General features: G+C 55.9%; 1 protein-coding gene across 1 annotated transcript; it reads left to right on the plus strand.

Annotated features, from left to right (window-relative positions):
- The first annotated feature begins 4,198 nt into the window (after positions 1-4,198).
- Wfikkn2 (WAP, follistatin/kazal, immunoglobulin, kunitz and netrin domain containing 2) lies at positions 4,199-9,600 on the plus strand. Its single transcript, XM_041665255.1, has 2 exons — positions 4,199-4,369; positions 6,869-9,600. The coding sequence occupies exons 1-2, from the start codon at positions 4,307-4,309 to the stop codon at positions 8,387-8,389; spliced, it is 1,584 nt and encodes a 527-aa protein (XP_041521189.1). The 5' UTR covers positions 4,199-4,306; the 3' UTR covers positions 8,390-9,600.
- Positions 9,601-11,327: the final 1,727 nt, after the last annotated feature.

The following is an 11,327-nucleotide window of genomic DNA, read 5'->3' on the forward strand; positions in this document are numbered from 1 at the left end:
GCAGACACCTTCTGGCCTGCCCGCCCTTGTTTGTCTTGGCTGAGGGCTTCACAGGGCTTTTTGAAGCCGATACCATCAGTGCAAATCTGGAGGAATCAGGACATGGATCACAGAGGCGGGAGCTGAAGAGGCCTCAGATGGGGAACTTGAGGTAGTCTTCCCTTAAGTGACATGAATGCCAAGCCTGCTCATTGCTCCATGTATGTGGCTCGGCCCAAGTCCTACAGAGGGGCAGGACCTGTGCTAAGCCCCCCCCCCCCACCCCCCAGGACATGCAAGTTCTCAAAGCCACCCAGTCCTGCGCGCCTGGGGTGTGTCTCTGTGCTTTGGGACCCACACTGATCCTTCCAGTGTCCAGGGGCTCTGGCAACAATACGAGGCCTCCCTGGACTGTGCCTCACCCCTCCCAAGCCCATAATTCCTGATCTTGACTCAGTGCCAACCCCCCTACCACCCTCAGCTCAGCCTGTACACTCCCAGGTCCTGTTCCACACAGATGCCGGCGGGTCACGTGTCCCACAGCTGAAGGCCTCCCCCATCCGCCTCCGCCATCTGCTGAGGCCCCATAATTATTCCAAGGCTCCGTGCAGCCTCTCTTGGAGGGAAGAGCTCATGCAGCCTTGTAATGTAAGCCAGGCCTGAGGCCGCTCGGGCAGGGGGTCCCCAGCTGGGTAATGAGCCTTTCGCTGAGGTGGCCTGGGCTGTCCATCTGAACACCTCATGGACGACAGCGTCTTCTCTGTATCGCAATTCCTGCTCCCCGAATCCTTCCAAACACAGGGCTGGAGGGTTCCCTGGGACTGGCTTCCCACGAGGGACGGTGTTATGCCCTACCTAGAGCCTAGACAGGGTGGAGCAGAGCAAGCTGCTGGTTGGTCATCTTTGCTAGGCGTTGTCTTTCGAAGGGCGTGGGGCAGCTCCCACCCCCACCCCTCCTAAACCTGCTGAGTTGCCCTCATCTCCCCTTCTTGGAGCCTGGGCCCCACAAAGGGAGGGCCTTGGCCAAGGAGGCCAGCGCTGTGGGCCAGGCCTCTGTGAGGGGTGTAGAAAACTGCCTTCTTTCCTCTTATAGATGGCTGCTCAGTCTCAAGCCCTACTCAGTGTCATCCTGAGGCATAAACCCCAAGCCCAGCCCCTCTCTCCTACCCCTCAGCAGGGTGAGGACCCCAATCCCATATTCCCTGGACTCATCATCATCCTTTTGAAATTCCTGTTTCCCGGTGCAAAGTGAACATACCACTGTAGATGCCTGCAAAGCACATAGTAGGCGCTTTAAGAACCACTTGAGGAGAGAGATGGGATAGGGAAAGAGGGAACAGACATGATGAGAGGTAAGAGGCTTGGCTTGTGAGGGTTGTGTCTATGAGGCTCCTCCGGGGCTTTGGGTGGTCTGCAGCTCTGCCGCTGAGGGGTAAGGTGGGCCTGGCTAATTTAGGTAATGGTGTCACTATTGTGTTGTCCTGTCATGACCCCACTTGCTCAGGAAACTCAGGGTGAACCTGAGGTCAAGGGTCACCTAGAGTTCACTGACAGAGCGAGGGTGGCCTCCTGCCAGCAATACCTCAGAGCAGGTCCCGAGTTCACCCTGAAGGGTGATAAGGGTATAGCTGTCTGTGGAAGGAGCTCTTGAAGACAGGCGAGTGCCCAGTAGGCAACTCCTGCCTCTCACACTCAGTGGTTGAGACACCCAGAGGACAGGCCTCTGCCTAGCAGCTCAGCCCAACATCTATTCGCAGTGAGGAACTTGGGGCCCAGTGGAACTTGGTGGCGGGAACCTCCTTCCCTGGGTGTGAGGGAGTCGCAGAGGGACTCAGGATGGTGGGGCACGCGCTATAAGAATGAACTTGAGAATTTCGTGGTTCCCCTGGACGACTTGGCAGGCCCAGCCTGCCTTTCCTGTTGAGCTTCCTCTCTTGAACAGGGGTCTCCTGGGGCTGCAAGGAGGGTCGCCAGTGAAAAATGGGTGAGAGGAGGTGCAAATGTCTCTCCCATTCCTCTCCTCTCCCCCAGATCCCACTCATGGCCTCCGCAGACCCATCAGGCACCCAAGCATCCTCCTTCCAAACGCTCGTCCTGGTATGATAGCTTGTGACACTCTCTCCTTTAAGTGCTGGACAGAAAGCTGCCACTGTCTGTTTCCTTTTGTGGTGTCCGGAAGCTGAGCAAGCCGCAGCCGGGGCAGGGCAGTGTGGCGGCTCCTGCTTTGAGCAGCAGGGACATGGCTTCTGACATTATAGGGATTTCAAAGCAGCAGGCCTCTCCTGCTGTCTGGCTGCCTTACTGGCATGGGCCTCCTCGGAGGGAGGTTTGTTCTGATAGCTTGATAGAGACCTGACACCCTTTGCTAGCCCTTCAGCAGAGAAGACGGATCTTAGACCCATGCAATGGGAAGGAGTCGGCTCAGAACGGGAGAAGCCAGTACTTCACCAACCTAGGAAGAGGGAGAACCTTTAGGTGATCTTGCAGGTGGTTGTTCAAGTTTATCAAGAGAGCAGCCGAGGGCCTCGGGTCCCCCTTCCAGCCACTTCCCTGCTTAAGCACTGCAGCCCAGTCTGCTCCCCAATCCCTGTTGGCTTATCTTCACAAAGGTACCTTCCTTTCCTTCCTTTCCCCATCACTCCGAGCATATAATGACTGTGATACCCTCAAGCTCTTGGGACAGAGATTGCTTCTAACCTCCTGGTCACTTAACGTCTCTCTTTCTGAGCCTCCCACAAATACAACCCTTGATTTTCGAAAACCTCTTGACCGTTCTGTAAAAAACAGATTTTAGGCTGTACCTTGACAGCCGTTCCGGCAGATGGGTGGGGGAGGGGTGGCTTTAAAAGGCCCTGCCCACACCCAACAAGCTGCCGCCCTTGCCTCCTATGTTAAGGGAGCTGTGTGACACAAGGTGAGTTGCTTAGCTTCACTGTGCATCCCTTGCCTGAGTCCAAACCGGACGTACAGTTTGCAGCAAGGATTAAGATGAACTGACGCCCTAGAGAGTCTGGAGTGGGTAAGGAGTGATTGGCACAGTTGGTGCTTCCGAGGACCCTGGACAGATTCCACCAGAAGCCTGGAACCCCATGTCCATAATACCTGGCACCCAAGGGCTCACCAAGCAGGGACCACTGTGGCCACAGGGTGAGGGCAGCTCGGTGGTGGTGTAGTGGAGTCCGGGGACACTGTGACTGCACCGGTTTCTTGGACTCCACAAGTGTGTAGAGAGAGGAGCGAGGAATGTGATCCGTCCCAGCAGCCCAGGGGAGCCAGACCATATCTGGTATGTCTCTCTGGAATGGTTTTGGGGGAATTCACCAAAGTTGGAACTTAAGACGTGGACTGCCGGTAACCCTGTAAGACAGGGATGCGGGTGCTGCCCGCGTGCATACCCCCCACAAGGGGACCTGGTGCCCTGGGTGGGAGTCGGCTTACACAGCGCAGCGCTTGCTGCTTGGCCCGCCCTTGAATGGCCGTGAACTTGTTTTTCCACGTCATTTGCTCTCAAATGTACTCTCGAGCGGGGCGATGCTAACACAGCGGCTCAGGTCCCTCCTCGTAACAAGCGATTGTGTGTTCTTTAGAGGTGGCTGAGAGGAGGAGGGGGCCTGGCCCCAAGGAGGTGGGGAAAGGGAAACAAACCTGCCTCACAGTAAGCGTGCGTGTCCTGGGGCCAGCTCCCCTCAAAGCACATGCCATTTCTGTCCCTGGAAAGGGTTAAAGGCCTCCTGGAGTCAAGAACAAGCAGGTGTCCCACCGTGCCAGAGACCGCTGCCTAAACTGCTTCCAGCTTTTCCCCCTTCTGCAACACGTCTGTGATCAGCCACGGGACAGAGGCGCCAGCAGCCTGCCTCTGACAGGCATCAGGTTAGCTCGCTCCCACTTGGGTGGTGCGCCCAGGATATAAATCCAGGCTCGAGCCCCTGCCGTGTTCCTCTCCCTGCGCACCCGGGGTTGGGGGGGGGGGGGACGGAGTTTCCTTCCAAAGACCTTTCTTTTATCTGAAGCCTCACAGCCCAGCAGGCTGCACTTGGTGGAAGCGGCCACAGCAGCCGAAGCCAGCAAGCAGCCTCAGCAAGGAGACTTGCTGGGGTGAAGAGGGCAGGTGTGCCAGCCCCTGGAGAAGGGCCCTGGTGGGCCTCAGCCCTTGATATCATCACAGGAAAGCCCTCCGGCCACTGCAGACCGCACCATGAGGGTCCCAGAGTGTCATCGGTTCTGGTTCCACTGGGGGCTGCTGTTGCTGCTGCTCCTGGGGGCACCCCTTCGAGGCTTAACATTGCCACCCATCCGCTATTCCCATGCGGGCATCTGCCCCAACGACATGAACCCCAACCTTTGGGTGGATGCCCAGAGCACCTGCAAGCGAGAGTGTGAAACTGACCAGGTGAGTGGGATTCCTTTAGCCTGAGATGGACCATTGAGTGGGTCTGTGATGGTGTGGGAGCTTTGGGGTGGGGATGACTCAGGAGGGCCTCCAGGAACACGAAGGAACACAGACAGCCCCTGCCCACCTGAAGACAAACAGGGGTTGATGTCTGCCTGTATCCTGCTGAGGCCTGAAAGAGGGCGTGGTATCCAAACCACCTTGGAGCATCCCTCTTTGTGTTCGTTGAGGGCTGCTGTGGGCCAGAGCGGCACTGGGCACATGCCGTGTATTGGGATAACATAACAGCATGGTAGATGAGCAGCAGACCACTCACAGGTGAGAGAGATGCCGCAGCCAGGGAGGGACAGGTTGGCTTGGAAGCCTACCTGACGCTGTGTCTGCAGCTCGTTATGCCCAGTTTCTAGGCCCTTTCCCGGGTTGGGACTCGGCCACACAGCGGTGAGGCTGCTGGGCAGTTTGAGTGGGAGCTAGTCTGTGCAAATACTCTAAGTGTCCTGGGAAGAAAACGAACTGAGTTCCCGCCTGTTGGGCTCTTCGGTGCTCCCATCTGCTCCTCCCTTGTGGACACTGCTGTAGGCAAGGCCACTCCCAGATGATTCTTCCCTGGTTACCCAGTGGGTTCTTCCAAGGGCCGTCTTTGTCCAGTCCTGCTGGGAGAAAAGTTCATAGGTTTACCACAGTATCGTGCCTACTAACCCATGCCTGCCCTCGGTGTGGCCACTTCCAGCCTGGTCATCTCTGAGGGTGGCTCAGAGTCTCCCAGGGCTTTGGGTCCAATGGAGGCATCATTGAAGAACATGGGAGGTCCCAGTGCTGCTGGAAGTAGCTGTTCACACTGGGAAGGCATGGGTTTTCCATGGAGAGAGTGGCTTCTCAAGACAGGTGTAGACATTGGTGGTGCTGAGGAAGAAGGACCAGGGAAAGTTGACAATTCTGCCACCCAGAGAGCTCACGCTATCAGATGACTACCTTCGGAGAAACTTTTCACTGATGCTGGTTTGCCTGGAATCAGGTGGCACTTAGGGACAGTGGGACTCTGGCTGACTTTGCCTGCTGTCTGGAGAAGGCACCGGAGTGCAGCTAAGGATCCAGGTAGCCCATGGGGACACTGTAAGTCTTTAAATCAAAGTATTCTAAATATCCCCTCCAGGGTTCCTTCACTAGGTCCCCAAGGGTTCTGGTTCTGAAGTGTCCAGCCATTCCTGGACCTCTGGGTCCCGAGGGAACTGCCTACCCACATTGGAACAGAACAGCCCTCAGGCCAAGAAACAGGCTTTCCTGTTCATCAGTTTGCTCTGTCCCTGTCCACCCCCCGCCCCGGAGATCTCTGTCCCTTGAACGCCAGCTCTGGATGTGACCCATCTCTGTCCCTGAGCTTCCCCTGTTGTGACCCAGAAGCCTATGCCAAACAAGGGCTGCCAAACAAAGTCTTTATTCTAAGCCAAAAGGGGAAAAACAGTAGAGAAGTCAAGCGGCTCCACACAGCCGGGTGGGGCTGTTTTCCCCCTCTTAGCTTGTGTGGAATGTCAAAAGGGCTGGAATCAAAGTGGGAAGGACAAGGGGCCAGGGTGGTGGGGACTGCTTCACACAGCCACTACCTGGTGGAGGATTAGCGGCCCAGCCAGCTGCCCAGCCGCATGGTGTGACATTGTGCAACGCGCCACATGCAACCGCGTTTGTGTCGGCTCTAGTGGCATGTGCTAATTTTGAAGAATTAAAGTAAAGCCTTCCATGGCTCCACAGAAGTCAGAGGGGGATTACAGACTAGCAAGGCTTTGCTCATACCACACAGGGGGACTGTTTTTTGTTTTTTTTTTTTCTGGTCACCAGGGTTCTCTGACATCCCAAATTCAGTGTGTGTTGCGGGGGGGTCTTCTAGATAGTTGTGGCTAGCCTTGAACATGGGCCCAGATGTGACCTCTTCACGTTGGCCAACACATCCTTCCCCCAGTGGGTAAAAGAGAAAAGTCAGCCTCACGCTGTAAGCCTTCATCTGGGTAGCCATATGGTGTTCCATTTCAGGATCCCACTTAAGAGAGCCTGCAGTCCTTTTCTGCCACCTCTCGTCTCTGTGGCTTGAGTGTCGTCTCTCTGCCTCTCTATGTGCTCATTTTGAAAATGACAGTGAGCACATAACCCCTTTCAGAGGTCTGTGGCGCATCCCTTCCCACACTCCCAGCTCTGTGATCTTGGGCGAGTTGTTTAACCTCTCTGTGCTTCAGATTCTGTACAAGGTGGGAATAGTGGTTGTACCCCCTTGGGCCTGGAAGAGAGTGGTAAAACTGAAGGATGGGCAGGAGCCGGACAGACAGTAGGTGCTGAGTCTACAGGGGTTCTTATGGACGTTAAGTGCTTTGTGTAGTCACGCGTGCATGTGCGCATGCACACACACACGCACACACACACACGTATGAGTCCTCATGTCCCAGCCTTTGGGGGGTGATGTGAGACTCTGTACTTGCTTCCTCGCTATTCAAAACTCTGTGACTCTTTCAGGAGTGTGAGACCTATGAGAAGTGCTGCCCCAACGTGTGTGGGACCAAGAGCTGCGTGGCAGCCCGCTACATGGACGTGAAAGGGAAGAAGGGCCCTATGGGCATGCCCAAGGAGGCCACGTGCGACCACTTCATGTGCCTGCAGCAGGGCTCGGAGTGTGACATCTGGGACGGGCAGCCCGTGTGCAAGTGCAAAGACCGCTGTGAGAAGGAGCCCAGCTTCACCTGCGCCTCCGACGGCCTCACCTACTACAACCGCTGCTACATGGATGCCGAGGCCTGCTCCAAGGGCATCTCCCTGGCTGTGGTCACCTGCCGCTACCACTTCACCTGGCCCAACACCAGCCCTCCACCGCCGGAGACCACTGCCCATCCTACCACGGCCTCTCCAGAGACTCTGGGGATGGACATGGCAGCCCCAGCCCTGCTCAACCATCCTGTCCATCAATCGGTCACTGTGGGCGAGACTGTGAGCTTCCTCTGTGATGTGGTGGGCCGGCCGCGGCCCGAGCTCACTTGGGAGAAACAACTGGAGGACAGAGAGAATGTGGTCATGAGGCCTAACCACGTGCGTGGCAATGTGGTGGTCACCAACATCGCCCAGCTGGTCATCTACAACGCCCAGCCCCAAGATGCGGGCATCTACACCTGTACAGCTCAGAATGCTGCTGGCGTCCTCAGGGCTGACTTCCCGTTGTCAGTGGTCAGGGGCGGCCAGGCAAGGGCCACCTCAGAGAGCAGTCTCAATGGCACGGCTTTCCCAGCAACCGAGTGTCTAAAGCCTCCGGACAGTGAGGACTGTGGAGAGGAGCAGACACGCTGGCACTTCGATGCCCAGGCTAACAACTGCCTCACTTTTACTTTTGGCCACTGCCATCGCAATCTCAACCACTTTGAGACCTACGAGGCCTGCATGCTGGCTTGTATGAGTGAGCCTCTGGCCACGTGCAGCCTGCCTGCCCTGCAGGGGCCCTGCAAAGCCTACGTACCGCGCTGGGCCTACAACAGCCAGACGGGCTTATGCCAGTCCTTCGTCTACGGCGGCTGCGAGGGCAACGGCAACAACTTCGAAAGCCGTGAGGCCTGCGAGGAGTCGTGTCCGTTCCCACGGGGTAACCAGCACTGTCGGGCCTGCAAGCCACGGCAGAAACTCGTCACCAGCTTCTGCCGAAGTGATTTTGTCATCCTGGGCAGGGTCTCGGAGCTGACTGAGGAGCCCGACTCGGGCCGCGCCCTGGTGACTGTGGATGAGGTCCTAAAAGATGAGAAGATGGGCCTCAAGTTTCTGGGACGGGAGCCGCTGGAAGTCACGCTGCTTCACGTAGACTGGGCCTGCCCTTGCCCCAACGTGACAGTGGGCGAGACCCCGCTCATCATCATGGGGGAGGTGGAGAGTGGCATGGCCATTCTGAGACCCGACAGTTTCGTGGGCGCTTCGAGCACACGGCGGGTCAGGAAGCTTCGTGAGGTCGTGCACAAGAAAACCTGCGACGTCCTGAAGGATTTCCTGGGCTTGCGCTGAGGCTGGCCCATCTACCCTGACCCTTCTCCACCCACCCACCCCCTGCCCTCAGTCAGCCAATGGGTGAGATCAGGTTAGGCAACCATGGCCAGCGGAGCAAGCTCAGCTAACATGTGGGAAGAAATCTACCATAGGTCTTAAAAACGATCTCTAGTCTTTGGGTTCGACAGAAGGTCTATATCTTTTTTAGCTGGGAGAGAGGTTGGCTGGGGAAGAAAAGACACATGTAAGTTATTTCCCATGAGCGGGCCCTTGAAGTGGTCTCACCCCCCTTTGCTGACCCATGTCCCTCTGGCCAGTCTCCTAACCAGGGTCAGAAAGAGAGGGCATCTACACTGTTAAAAGGTTTAACTTGTATAGGGGGTGTATGGGGAGAGAGCAGAGAGTTCAAGGGTGCTTAAGACGACTTCCCCACCACCGCCTGCTGCATCACTGTAATCAGAGACCACCTCCCACTAAGGAAGCCCCTGTCCAACCCAGGATATAACTTTATCCTGATGGAGGCTGCAGGGACAGCTGCCTTTGATGGAGTCAGTTTGTGTCCCTGAGGTCACCACACCAGCCAAAGCCCTGTTTTCCCTCCTCAGTTGCACTGGTTTGTTGGGTTGCTTCTGTTCCTTTCAGCTCAGTTCAGTGGGCACTTCCTGGGTGCCAGGTGCTAGGACCATAGAGAGTGGCCCTGCTCCCTTGGCAGAGCCAAAACCGCCACGTCCTCATCCCCCAGGAGCCAGTGGGTGATTGGCAGCAGTCAGCCACTACCATCTGATGGACGGTATGCTTTTATAGACCATGGACTTCCTTGGAGAAGTCCCAGGATCTGTTTTGGTAGCAAGGGAAATAAGGAAGACAAAAGGCAGGAGGGGCAGGGGACAGGCCAGGAATCAGAGCGGAGGCGGGCCCAGAGAGAAGGAATATTGCTCGATGCTGCCATCTGGTGGTGAATCTGGATGTCTACAGGCATCAGGAGGGAGGAACTATCTGGGTGGGGTCTGGGAGGGGCCTTTTGGAGATGGCAGCTCTGAGATCACTTGTTTCTCCTGGTCCCAGGCACACAAGCACTGGGTAGAGGATTTGGAACTCCTCTGTCATCTCTGCACCTCTCCTGTTCCCTCTTCAGCCCTTCATTCTGTCCACATCCCTCCAAAGGAGGCATTGTGGGATGCCCTAATGTCTTTTTCAAATATAAGGAGGGCGATACTAAATAAAAATTCATAGTGTCTATTGTTCTACATGCGTGGCTCTTTTGAGAAGGCAAGGAAGGGCCTGCAATCACATCATTGGTCCTGGTGACCTTTTAGGAGGGAAGTCTGGTCGATGGGACCATATTTGGGCAGTGGGGGAACACTGTAGATTTTCGGGTCCCCTATGAGGCTCTTTAACTGTGGCGCTCAGTGGAATAAGCAGGAGGAAACAGAGACAAGAAGGCAGAGTGACTTGTTCATAGTGAGAGGAAGAGAGTCCCAGGGCCCTGATGTACTGTCTAAGCGCTCCGTAGGGAACGGTGGGGCAGCGGGGCCATAGACCCTGCCTCTGATGCTGTGGAGTCTAAGTGAGAAGGTGGGAGAGACAAGAGCAGGGGAGGCTGCTGCTCAGCTGTGACTTCTAGACTTCAGGATGAGGCTGGTGTCCAGTGTCCTCGGGGAGCCTGCTGCGTTCTGATGATGCTGGCGCTGGCAGCGGTGTATCTGGCCCCAGGGAGACTTACTGCAAGTGTCTGGAACCCATAGCCTCTCTGACCCTCAAAAGAGGCACCTCTCTCCTGCAGTTCCCTGTGTGTCCCAGAGCCATACCCAAAGAAGGGATCCAGGCCAGGTCCTGCCCAGCCTAGAAGAGCCATTTTCACCTATAGCGAAGGTTTTAAGAGAGGGCAAGGAGCTTCTATTTCCTAAGAGAAGAGAGGGCGGGGTTGAGAACTCCACGCCATCACTGAAGGACACTGAGCAAGAAACTTAACCATCAGGATGGCATGAGTCATGGTCATTTTCCAACCTGGTCAGGTGTCCAGGGAGGGACTGTCATCTCACTCTGTGCTTAGAGGCCTGAGGGCATTGGCTGAACCTGCTCTCATGCCACAATGTCCAACAAATGGCCTCAGAGCCCAAGGGGCAGGTGCCCAGTGTCCAGCCACACCTGCTGGGTGCCACTGTAGTTCACCTATAACAATAGGAGTCTAAACCTCACGGTTAGGTCCAGCTTGTTGTTCTGCTCCCACGGTAGAGACAGAAGTTCGGGGTACTGCCCACAGTGCTAGGCTGACAGAACAGAAACCACCTAGCCCACGAGACCAGGCTCACCAAGATCTGATTCCAGCCTCTGCCACCAACCTGCTCACTCTGAACCCCTTCATGCCTAGCCCCAGAGAGTAGTAAGAACACAGAGGAGGGGGACATCATGTTCCCGGTTTGTTGTTACTGTGTGTGCTACCCTGCAGCTGGCTTTATGGGATTCAAACTCAGGCCCTCATGCTTATGAGGCCAGCACTTTGGCAATGAGCCGTCTCCTCAGCCCTGGATTTGTTTGGTGTTGTTTTAGACAGAGTCTCTCAGTATAGCTCAAACTCACCTCAGATCTGCCTCAAACTCATGATTCTCCTGCTGCAGACTATCCGGTGCTGAGATTACAGGCATGTCATAGGGAGACCTGGGATTCAACCAATCACCTCTGTAAGGCTTCAGCCTGGCGTGGAGTGTCCCTTCTCCCCGGTAAAGCTCCCTGGACAAGGATGGGCCGCAGGACCTAACACCTCCCGTCATCGTCTGGGCCTTGGTCGACGCCTGTTCTCACAGAGGGCATCTGAAATGAGCCCCTCACAAGGACTGATTTGGGGGCTCAGAAGCTATGAGTCCTGAGGGGATGGGTGGTTGAGAGACTATGGCAATCTCCGACCTGCTGTGTGAGATAGATCTCTCTCTCTTGAAATGCTGCTTGTCTTTTCCTC

The sequence above is a fragment of the Microtus oregoni genome, unplaced genomic scaffold, assembly GCF_018167655.1.
Source record: "Microtus oregoni isolate MIOR12 unplaced genomic scaffold, Mior012 000015F_ref0000493, whole genome shotgun sequence".
NCBI lineage: Eukaryota > Metazoa > Chordata > Mammalia > Rodentia > Cricetidae > Microtus > Microtus oregoni.

Bases quoted from the DNA above. Each gene is read 5' to 3' on its own strand.
- Wfikkn2 (XM_041665255.1), top strand. From the start codon at position 4,307: ATGAACCCCAACCTTTGGGTGGATGCCCAGAGCACCTGCAAGCGAGAG. The intron at 4,370-6,868 runs GTGAGTGGGATT...TGACTCTTTCAG, and splicing joins GAGAGTGTGAAACTGACCAG to GAGTGTGAGACCTATGAGAA.